This window comes from Enhydra lutris, unplaced genomic scaffold (genome assembly GCF_002288905.1).
Source record: "Enhydra lutris kenyoni isolate GAN:26980312 unplaced genomic scaffold, ASM228890v2 scaffoldscaffold24, whole genome shotgun sequence".
Lineage (NCBI taxonomy): Eukaryota > Metazoa > Chordata > Mammalia > Carnivora > Mustelidae > Enhydra > Enhydra lutris.
This window is the reverse complement of record NW_019154108.1, coordinates 8717977-8730587: the sequence shown is the minus strand read 5'-3', so window position 1 is coordinate 8730587 and position 12611 is coordinate 8717977. Positions and strand designations below refer to the sequence as shown.

The window sequence follows — 12611 nt, the reverse complement described above, 5'->3', positions numbered from 1 at the left end:
TATTAATACTGGGCTTTGAGGGTGCCTGGGTGGCTCAGTCGGTTAAATGTTAGGTCATGATCCCAGAGTCTGGGATCAAGCCCTGTGCCAGGCTCCCTGCTCAGAGGGGAGTCTGCTCCTCCCTCTCCCTTTCTCCTGGTCATGCTCTCTCTTGCTATGTCTCTCTCTCCCTCAAATAAATAAATAAATAAAATCTTTAAAAAAAATACTAGGCTTTGAAAGAACAGTCATAAACTTGCAATACGTTGGCCATCCCTAAAATGACTTACTGAGCTCCAATTCTTTGCAAGGGGCTGAGCCAGATGCTCTGAGATATAGAACATTAATAAGACCTCTCATCCCTCATTTGAAGAGTAGCACATTCCAGAAGGGAAGAAAAGCAAGTACATAAAACCCTTCAGAGTAGTAACTCATTTTTCTCATATCTTCATTGTCCCTGTTTTGAGGAGTTCACTCTGGATGGAGAACCTTCTGCTCTGAGTGGGAGGGATTCAGAAGGAGACATGCTCCCCTGTGGCAACGGGGCCATCCAGGAGGGCTACAGTGGTAAAATCAGGATTTCAGAGCGACCTGGAAAAAGGAGGTAATATTATCATAGGGCTAGAGAAAGTCAAAGGGGTATTCTAGGTGTAGAGAATAACGAAGGGGAAAAAAGCCCCAAAGTGCAACTTGGCTTGTGACGTGAGCTCGTGACTACGATGATGAAACTAGAAGACTGGGACCCTGTCTCGGAACGTTACCTGCGAGTGGTCTGGACCTTTTGTAATAGTGTGGTGCCAGGGAAGGTTTCAGGAGCAGGTGACAGAGTCAAGATAGTTGTTAGGAATACTGAATTGGCAGTGCCAGGTGAAAAGGGCTGGAAGGGTCCATGACCCTTGTGAGAGGTCAGCAGAGGCCAAGTTATGATGAATGCAAATGGCACGTCTCCATGAAATCTCTCTGAAGTTCAAACTAAGAAAACATCTCTTTTTAAAAAAGATTTATTTATTTATTTTAGAGAGAGAAGGGTGGGGCAGGGGTAGAGGGAGAAGGGGAAAGAAACTCAAGGAGACTCCCTGTTGAGTGCAGAGTCCGACACGGGGCTCAATCTCAGGACCCTGAGATCATGACCTGAGCCAAAATCAAGAGTCAGATGCTCAACCAAGAGAGCCACCCAGAGGCCCCCTAAGAAAACATCTTAAACAAAGAATACTCCTGGCAAATTAAATGCCCAACATCATGAAATGGGCACTTCATCATGAGATGTCATCAATCACCATTAGGATCACTGACGATCAGAGCTAAATGGAAACTTAGAAATCAGGTTGCAGCCTCATTTTATATGTAAACAAGCAGGTTCAAAGAATTAAGTAACGTGTCAAATGTTGCAAAGATGGCGAATGCCCAGGAGAAGATTCTAAAACTCAGCTTCCTCAACACCCGGAGGCCCGGGGAGTCCCCTAAGAAGAGCATGTGGCTTTGCTCCAACATTCCGTATTCTTTCTTAGGCACAGATGACTCCTTCGGTTTCCTTGGCCGGCGGCTCTCCGCTCTCCCACTCTTAAGGTCATGGCCCTCTCATGCTTTCGCCCATTTCCTCGGCTACACCTAGTAGCTTTGTGTAAAAGCATCCAAAGAAGAGAGAGACTCAGGTCCTGACCTTTTTCCTCAAACTGGACCTACACTGCACATCTCCACCCAAGTCCCAAAATACAGTGTATTATTTCCCTCTTTTACTCCTTTTAAGTCCCCTCCTGAAAATAATAATTCACCTAGTTATCATAGGCTAAAAATTTTGGAGTCATCTTTAATTCTGGCCCCTCTCATTTGCTACCCTAAATTCCTCTTAAAGATGCTATTTCCCTTCCATTTTACCAGCAAGGCCACGGCGCAGGACATCATTACTACCCCTTGGACTGGGACTTATATTCTAATCAGGGGCCCTGTCAATCATCTCTTCCTCAGGTAATCTGTCTTCAATTACCCTTCATTTACCTTCTTTAAATACATATTTGAACCCGTTTAAAGTTCAAGCTCTCTTGACTTCTTACTTGAATTACACAGCCTCCTAACTGAGGGGTTAGTAAATTGCTAAGGGCCAGACAATAAATACTTGAAGGCTTTGAGGACCATACTCAATTTCGCCATGATAGCCCCAATACATAATGCATAAATGATAATCATGGCTGTGTCCAATAAAACTTTATTTATGGGTATATAATCTTTATGTGTTATAAAACATTATTTTTCTTTTGTTTTTTCCCCAGCTACTTAAAAAATACAAGAACCATTTTTAGCTCACAGACAGAAAGAGACAATGGGCCATATTTATAGGCTGTAGTTGCTGACTCTGCCCTAATTGGTCTTCCTGTTTCCTACATCAGCTCTCCAAGTTTACTCTCCACACTGCTGAGTCAAAATGCCGACCCAAAGACGTGATCATGTTGACAGCCTTGCTTAAAAATATATCAGGAGTAACCCATGACTCTCAGAATGGCCAAGACTCCAGAATATAGACAAGGCCCTTCCTCTAATCCTCGTTTGCCTTTTCCAGGCTTATCCCCTGCCACACACCTAACCTGATTGTAGAGTTTGTGTCCCGTCCCATCTTTACGTCTCTGTATATATTGGTCCAGCCACCGGGGTACCCACCCCAGCTTCTTCCACTTTGAGAACTGCTATTCATGAGCAGTTTCATTTGCATTCATGAGCATTCATTACTCAAAATAGCTACCAAACATTCCTCCTCCAGAAAGCTTTCCCCATCATCTTCACCTCCAATGTAGTGAGCCAATTCTCCTTCTTATGTGCTCCTCTGGTAGCTGTATTTCTATTACTTCAGTATTCTCACACTTGATTATAACTGCATATATGCAGCTGGCTTGGTAGAGTGTGAGAAGCCTAAGGGTTAAAACTGAATCTGATTTTTTTCTCCCTACCCAAGACTAAGCAATGCACCTGAAAGATAGTAGGTGTTCAATAAGTATCTGCTGACTGGGTGAATGTTACACTTACTGGTTGGGTCTTTCAATAAATGTTGAATTTCTATTTTCCATTTTTTAAAGTAATCCCTATGCCCACACGTGGGGCTCGAACTCACAACCCCAAGATCAGAATCACATGCTGTACCGACTGAGCCAGCCAGGCATCCCTCTATTTTCCATTTTTAAATCTAATTAGACAATAAAGGGAAATAACAGACACGTGATAGCTTATTTTTCTTTCAGACGGATCTACAGATCAATACTCCAGTTTTTAAATTTTCTTCGCCCTGGGAGATCTGCATTCTTCATCGTTACTTGTAACATGGCTTTCATATTTGATTTTAAACTTTGTGCAGACTACGTCATTTGAAATGTTTACGTTAACACTAAGCTACCTGTGTGGGATTTATTTATTTTGGCTGGTCTACGCGAGGAAAGAAAGACATAATGTTTCTCAGCCACACACTTGACTGTACTGAATCAATAAAGACTGTCGAGGAAAAGCGAACTCTAAAAAAGCCCAAAAAAAGTCTATCAGAAATATTTAGCCCAACAACCAAGCCACATTTTCAGTGCAAAAGAGAGCTACACGCAGTTCTCTGCATTTTTAATTGTCATCTTTAAATTTATGAATGTGGATTTTATAAAACACGAACACAGACTAAATGTGAAATGCTTACAAAAGAGTACTGCGCTTAGAAAATGGGTAATTAAGTTTTATTTTTCCCTAAAACTAGTTTTCAATTTTTGTAGACTTGCTGTAAATAAAGCTCAACAGAAAAAGCTTTCTATGGAACCAAGCAAAACCGTTTTTCTCAAGAACAAAGGAATTAGTTACCACTAGTCCATTTTCAGCAGTTGCTGTACCTTAAATATGCTCTATTTGCAAGAAACTGGTCTTGTCAGACAGTACAAATTGATACTGCACAGGAAAATTCCCTGGAGGACTCTGACTTCAGAAATTAACTCTCTGAATAAGACAGAATGGCGAAGGGGACAAAACCAGCATTAATATTTATTTACTGAAGCTTAGCCACACTGAGACTTTGAAAGCTGTCCTATTTCTGTGGGTTAGTAGTGCTTAGCACACAAATGCTTGTTTCCCAACAGAAGTCTGACAGGAGAAAAACTATTAACTATCATGATGAAGCTAAATTTCGAAACTTCTGGGATTAAATAATCCATAGGAACTGTTTTAACATTTTATGTTCTCAGTTCGACAAGACAATACTTCGAATGGGCACTAAAAGAACCGTTCTTATTCTACCGTATTAGGCAATTTCTTCTCATAAAAGTGTTTTATCTCTTGGGATTTTTCCAGATATCTCATGTGTATAAAGGATTTCTTTTCTTTCATGCTTGTTCCCTTTCTCCTCCTTTTCTCTTTCACCGTTTAAAAAGGGAAGTTGGCAAACCATTTGGAATATTATCATAACAAAATGTTTTTAACAAAGTTTGATTTTAACAGAACTAGAGGCATCTTAACACTAACCCAAAACTTTGGGAGGTTCACCAACCTCTAGGATATTTTTTTCTCGAAACGCAGGCTGTTCAAGTGGTGCTTTTCTCCATCTGTTATCATACCGTGCTCAGAATTACATTGTCATATTTAATGTAAAAGGGATCAGTCCCCTTTCATAGTTTAAATTCAACATATTACTATGATTAGAAGACCAGCGTTTTTCTAATTTGTGAACCAAACCGAAGCTCATAAACTTCCATGTGTATTTAGACAAAGTTCTCCATAAAAACTGAAAAACTCTTCAGAACTGAACAAACCCAAATGCTTGCTGTGAAACATGAAAAACTGTACTAAAACCCGAAGTGAGAAGAAACCACTTCTCTGGTAATGTGAAATTTCTGCTACCTCTATCTGAATTTCCTCTGTGTATGTGCATTTGTGTGTAGGCGTGCGTGTGTGTGCGTGCGTGCCTTTTCCATACAGCGGATTATATAGTGCTGCTACCTAAAATGTCTCCTTGTCACCTAGGGCTGAGCCACACGTTCCCTAAAGTTGTATGACATTGATAATCACGTTGCAGTATCTTGTGACAGAAACCATGTAACTCGAAACCACAAGAGCACGGTTATAATAACGGTTTGAATGTGAACACTGTCGATCAAGCTCATCTCTCACTTCTATACCTCCTTAGGACTCAAGTTCTGTATCTTCTCTGCGTTCCGTCTCAGCCTGCACCCGAGGGTGTCTTTTACTTTGTCTCGTTCACCACTGACAGAATCTGATTCTTCTCCTAAATATATTCCTCAGATCTTTCACTTCGACATTTTTATTAGACACAGAATTAACAGGAGAGGTAGTGGCGGTGGTAGGAGAAATATGTCATGTTGCTCCTACTGGTAGAGAACCTCCTAAATATTTGAGCATTGTCGATGAAAGGTTTTGTAATATATCAGTAATCCCTGCCACACTCATCATTCACATGTCTGGGTGTTTTGCTTACCACATCTCCACTTTTCTTAATATGCCTGAAAGCTGTGTGTGAATCGAATGACTAAGACTAACTGGAGCAACTGTGGGGAAGCGGGCGGCAGAAACCAGTGGGACGGAATGGGGGCTCTGGCGCGTGATGGGATTAGGGAGTACCTGGTGAGGTGCAGTTGGCGCTGGGATTCACTCAGCAGCTCCGTCAGTTTCAGGCACTCCTCTCTGGCCCGGGCTGCCTCCTGCTGCTCCTGTTCCAAGTGCTGCTCGCTTTCACTCACTTCTGATCTCAATTTCTCTATTTCCTTAGGTGGAGGGGAGAGGGGGGAAAGCATCCGTATCAACTATATGCACTTGAGTTCAAAATTCTCTCATTTTTATGTTTGCTATGAATTTTAATGTGATGAAAAATTATTAGAAAACTGAGGCTAGCTTCCATTTTATGACAAAGGGAATTAACACAGCCAAAAATGCACATTAGTGAGGTTTTCTTGGATCGGAAGATGCAGCCTAATTTCAGGAATGAAATGATTAAATGAGAGGAGTCAAAATGGATAGTCTGTACTTTCATTCTTAAGGCTCGGTCCCTTTAAAAAATATGAACTTAAAAATGTCACTACTTTAAAAATATAACATTTTTGTTTGTGAGATTAGATCAGATGCATGCAGTGATTTACACGTGACTACTCTGAAAGGTGTATTTATGGTTTCATTTGGATGTTTTGAAAGCCTAATTAAAGGGTAAAATAATACATCTTTTAGAAAAATGTGAGGTGTAAAAGAAGGCATCATTATGATGCTCAATATCATTTGGGGAAAAATATTTTAGGAAAAAATATGGCACAAGAACCTTTAAGCGTTTAGAGCACACGAGATTTCTGAGATAAAATAATATTACACTAAAATGGTACTAAAAAAGGTAACAAAAGCACTCTAAGACTAATAAATGTGAACATCTAAAATAAATGAAAATTTATGATAGTTTATTATTTGGTCTCAGGATGAAATTATCCTTATCTTACTGAAACTCAAATATTTCAAAGCAAAAATACCTTATATAGAATGCAGGTTTTAAATAATTTATACACTAAAGTAGAAATATTTATCATGGAACATCTACAATTTAAAAAAAAATGAAAGATAAATATTCAGAGTGCTTAAACCAGAAAATCAAATAAAAGGGAGTAAAAGGTAGAAACATTTTCACATTCAGCAGAAAGCAAGAAGCAATTTTAATTCACAAAAATGCAATCTCCTTTTGGAAAACAAAGTCATATCTAAGTAAAGTGTTTTAAACTTAGTATTTAAGTACATTTCAAATTTCCTGATGTCATTACACAATACGCTGAGCACTTTCCAACTGCATTTAACACATCAGGCAAGATAAAATAATGATTCGGGTTTTTCTGACATTTACTACACCATAAATATTCAGTTTATCCCCATCAAAACCGTATATTACCCATAATTTAATAAAACAACTTATAACGAGTTCTCAAATATTTTTAGTTTCAAAAACCTACACAATAACGAGTCTATCACTTTCACTCAGAGTAGATTTCCTATATATTTCAGATCAGAATACTAACTGCCACTGATCTGTTTCTGTAAAATATTTCAAACTGATAAAGTTATACCAATTTATTTCTAATCCCATAATTTAATATAATTTAAGATATGAAAAAACATCAGTCTATTAAGTTTTATTCGCCTAACATGCAATTAACAAAAGCAAATGTGTATAGAATTGGAAATAATGTTGACTTTAAAACTTCAAAAATTCACTCACTAATTTTGTACACAATGCTATATGCAAGAAACCATCCTAGGTATCACGGTGAGTTCAGAGGGCTTCTATCCCTATACTCAGGAGTTAACAATTCAGGTGGGTAAATGAGATGTACACACGCACACAAAACTATCAAAATACAAAATACATAAGAAACAAGTGAGTGGTAAAGAAAATCTGTGCTTCAATAGGTCAGATTAGGGAAATATTAGCATGGTCAAGAAAAGTGGGAAGAAGGTAAGGGCACATTAACCATCGAATGACAGATGAGACCGTATCGTGAAAGGTCTTGACTTACTTCCAGATTAATAAAGCTGTATTTTTCTTATAGATAATGGAGAGATATTAATGGCTTAAACAATTCAATATGAGAGAAGTTCCTCTTTAAAACAACTGTTTATGAGTAATTTAAGATGGCAGAGGTGGGCAGAAGGGAGACCACGAAGAGAGTTGCAATATTCTAGACGTGAGAATAGAGACACTTCAAATGAACGTAAAGTTGGTGAATACATGGAAATAAAAGGAGAGGTATCAGGAGATATCAGAGGCGATTCCAGAATTCTGAATTTAGAAGATACCAAAAAATAACAGAAAATGTATAAAATCCCAAAGTTTCTTAAAGAGAAAAGATGTGACAATTTTTATAAGCACTGTGTGGTAATTGCCTTTGGAGTACAAATCAGCTGCTTTCTTGTTTTCATATAACAAAAAGTCAGAGGCTGCACTGAAAGCCAATCAAACACAGAAAGAAAAACATGGGCCCCCGCTTATTATCATGAGCACTGGATGTTACATGTAAGTGATGAATCACTAAATTTTACACCTGAAACCAATTTTACCATATATGTTAACTAACTAGAATTTAAATAAAAACTTGAAAAAACAAAACAAAACAAAACACACATGGGCCCCCAAAGTCAACACAAATCAGGGCTTCAGACACAGCTCTGGCACTTTCCAGTCGTGTGACCTTGGACAAGTCACTCGACTGTTAATCAGATTCTGCAGTTTAACACGGGAGTAATGGCGGTAGCAAGCTCCCAAAGCTATCGGGAAGATTAAATGAGATGCTGAGTACTTATCAGAGTGTCCAGCACATAGGAAGAGATGAATAAAACACAGTTAGTATTATTATTGCTGCTTGTTTTCTCTTTGATCTTTCAAGGAGAGCAAGGTGGGGCAAGTAGAAAAATGGACGGGCCAAAGGATATATGGCTATCACCAGAGTTCTTGACTTAATTCAATACAATTTTCCCCAGAATTCAGAGGAAAACGGAATAAAACTTTATTACAGTTGCAAAATGCAAAAAGCATTTTTCTTAGGAAGATGGAAAATTACTGCTTCTGATTGTCTGTGCCAGAAAAAGAGCTTATTGGTGCAGATCATCAAAATCAACAAATAGTCTAACCAGCTGGACCAGGGCTCAACACTTACTCCCTGAGTCAGGAAAATCTGCCATGGCACCAACTCCAACAGTCAGAGGAGGGATCTCTTGCCAGAAATGCCATGCTCCCCCTGGCAGGATAACCCTTTGCCTCACCCAACTAGGTCAGCACTGCTTGCCTGGCTGTACAGAGTGGTTCTGGGATAAAGGACCAACAGTCAGAGGCCAGTGGTATATGACTCCCAAAGTATTCCATTAACCTGCAATGTCTACAGTGCAGTTTGGTGCCCCCATCGTCTGGCTACCTAGGCAAACACAAGTCCAGAGAGCATTACACTTTACCAAAAGATATACTTCTCGTGGTTACTGAATGTAACACGAGAACTAAAAGTAGAATCTGTTAAAAGTGGCTTTCTCAGGAGAATCGTACCAAGGATCAGATATGGAGAAAAGCAGACTTTTTACTGTTTATAGTCTTCTATACCACAGGAAGTTTTTTTTTTCTTCTTGATCATGGACATATGTAACTTTATTTTTATTATTCATTAGTTTTTCGTATCAGGGTAATTCACCTAATTTAAGTCAAATAGTACTCAACGGCTCATAACAAAGAAGGGCAGCGCCCATGCTCTACCCTGTACCCATCTCCAAGCCCGATCTTCAATGGCTCACCCTGTCTACTTTCCTGATATTTATCTTCATATTTTATATGACATACTTATAACGCTATTTCTTGATTTTGCAATATTAAACATTATCTACTGACTTCCTACAGTAAAAAAGTAACAATTTAGGTCACTCAACAGACTTATCTCATACTCCCATCTAACAATTCTGGTTAAATCATAAGTCACTAGTTCATTTATATTATAATGATTATAGAAATATTGTTCACTCCTGAGACAAATATTATTTTGATTCAATTTTTATGCAAGATTTTATTATTTCTGGAATTAACTGCCTACTTTTGAATAGCTTTTTTTTTTTTTTTTAGGTACCTGACATTTCTTCCCCAATGTTCAAACAGATCTGTCAAATACCCATCAATATTTTATTTTCAAATAGTAAAACACATCAGAAAAATAACCAGTTCCTTTTAAAATTTCCCCCTAGATATATTCTTCTTGGTGCCTCTGTCTGGCCTCATTGATCTCTGTCTTGGGTCAAGCCTTAGACATGATCCTATTAGAGTTTCCTGTTTTCTGGCTGGTAAGTCATCCCATTTTTCAATTTACTTCCTTTTTTAGTTAAAGTACATTCTCCAGGTAACTTTCATAAGAAAGAATATATGAATAATACATTTTTAAATTATCTGCATGCCTGAAAATGTCATTTTTCTATGTATCCACTGATAGTTTGGCTAGGTATAAAAAAAATCTATGTTGAAATTAATTTTTACTCAGGATTTTTTTTTGAGGTTAGGTTTACTTTTTTTTTTTTTAATAAACATATAATATATTTTTATCCCCAGGGGTACAGGTCTGTGAATCGCCAGGTTTACACACTTCACAGCACTCACCATAGCACATACCCTCCCCAATGTCCATAATCCCCCCCCAACCCCCCTCCCCCTCTTAACCCTCAGTTTGTTTTGTGAGATTAAGAGTCACTTATGGTTTGTCTCCCTCCCAATCCCATCTTGTTTCATTTACTCTTCTATGAGGTTAGGTTTACTTTTTATGTATTAAATTTTATTTTGTTTTTCCAGTGTTCCAAGATTCATTGTTTATGCTCCACACCCAGAGCTCCATGCAATATGTGCCCTCCTTAACACCCACCACCAGGCTCATCATTCACCAAAGCCCTCAGTTTGTTTCTCAGAGTTCACAATCTCATGCTTCATCTCCCTGTCCGATTTCCCTCAATTCACTTTTCCTTTCCTTCTCCTAATGTCCTCCATGTTATTCCTTATGTTCCACAAGTAAGTGAAACCATATGATAATTGAGTTTCTCTGCTTGGCTTATTCCACTCAGCATAATCTCCTCCAGTCCCATCCATGTTGATATAAAAGTTGGGTATTCATCCTTTCTGATGGCTTGGTGATATGCCATTGCATACAAGGACCACATCTTCTTTATCCATTTGTCTGCTGAAGGGCATCTTGGCTCTTTCCACAGTTTAGCAATTGTGGCCATTGCTGCTATAAACATTGGGGTACATATGACCCTTCTTTTCACTACATCTGTATCTTTGGGGTAAATACCCAGTAGTGTAATTGCAGGGTCATAGGGTAGCTCTATTTTTAATTTCTTCAGGAATCTGCACACTGCTTTCCAAAGTGGCTACACCAACTTACATTCCCACCAACAGTGTAAGAGGGTTCCCCTTCCTCCACATCCTCTCCAACACTTGTTGTTTACTGTCTTGTTAATTTTGGCCATTCTAACTCGTGTAAGGTGGTATCTCAATGTGGTTTTGATTTGATTCTCCCTGATGGCTAATGATGATGAACATTTCCTCATGTGTCTGTTAGCCATTTGTATGTGTTCTTTGGAGAAGTGTCTGTTCTTGTCTTCTGCCCATTTTTTGACATGATTGTCTGTTTTTTGAGTGTTGAGTTTGAGGAGTTCTTCATAGATGTTGGATATCAGCTTTTTGTCTGTAGGGTCTTTTGTGAGTATCTTCTCCCATTCCGTGGGTTGCCTCTTGGTTATGTTGACTGTTTCCTTTGCTGTGCAGAAGCTTTTGATCTTGATGAAGTCCCAAAAGTTCACTGTCACTTTTGTTTCCTATGCCTTTGGAGACATGTCTTGAAAGAAGTTGCTGTGGCCGATGTAGAAGAGGTCACTGCCCATGTTCTCCTCCAGCACCTTGACAGAATCCTGCCTCATGTTGAGGTCTTTTATCCATTTCTCTACTTGGGATTTTTAAGGGGCTACTCCACTGTCTTAAAGATTGTAATATTGCAATTGAAAAGTGCTATGCTATTCTGATTCCTAGTACTTGGTCTCTGATTTGGTTTTTTGTTTCTGAAAGCTTTAATAATCATTTCTACTTTCCCCTGGCATTTTGAAATTTAACAATGTTGGACCTTAGAACAGGACTTTATTCTTGCTTTGTGCATGAAAGGTTTTCAGTGGGCCCTTTTCAATCTGGACGCTTATTTTCTTCAGTTTGGGGAATTTTTCTTGTATTATTATTTTAAAATATTTTGATGTCATACATTTTAATATTTCCTCTTCTTGGAACTCCTGGACATTGGTTTTTGTCTCCATTGGATTTATCATCTAACTTTTGTCTATTTCCTATTTCACTATCTTTTGATTCTAACTTCTAGAAGATTCTCTTGACTTCATCTTTCAAAGCGTCCACTGAATTTAAGAAAAGATTTCTGCCACAATTTTCATTCCCAGGAGATATTTCTTGTTTTCACTGTTTTATACAGCATGCTATTTTTATCTAATGGATATAATATCTTATTTATTAGAATGTTATAGTATTTTAAGTGTTTTCCTCTACTCTATTATATATTGCCTCAATTTCCTTTTTTTCTGCTTGTCTATTTTTAGACAATCCCTTATATTAGAGGCTTTCTTCAAATGCATGGTGATACTTGGCTATCATTTCACATTCTGAATGAAGTAGTGAACAAAGAATGGTTTTGGGGTAATGTGATACTTTATTGTTCAGAAAATTTTCACTCCTATCTCCCTTTACTGGGGATGGAATGCACTATCTCTTCCTAATGACTTTGGACTTGGCCATGTGATTTCACTTGGCCAATAGAATTTTGTGACTATAATTTAAGCGTAAGTCATAAATATACTTATGTGGTTTGGCTTTGCTTTTGTATTCTGGTGATTCTCCATTAGAAAAGAATGCCCTGGACAGCTGCTACCCCTTTTGCCTGGACTGAAGAATAAATACCTGTGGAGCAGAACCAAACCCAAATCACAGCCCAGACAACCTACAAACTATCACCCAAAGCAGAGCCACCTAGTCAAACGAAGCCTAGATCAGCCAAATCTCAGCTGATCTGAAGATTAATAAAATGAGCACAATGATTGCTATCATAAGCCATGAGTGTGAT

General features: G+C 38.3%; 1 protein-coding gene across 1 annotated transcript in view; it reads right to left on the bottom strand.

Moving 5' to 3' along the window:
- Positions 1–12611, bottom strand: part of LOC111150884 (serologically defined colon cancer antigen 8) — a 259368-nt gene that overhangs the window by 113218 nt on the left and 133539 nt on the right. The window contains exon 13 of the mRNA XM_022508562.1: positions 5569–5711. Within this exon, the coding sequence (XP_022364270.1) occupies positions 5569–5711 (143 nt within the window). The remainder of the gene's footprint in view (positions 1–5568; positions 5712–12611) is intronic.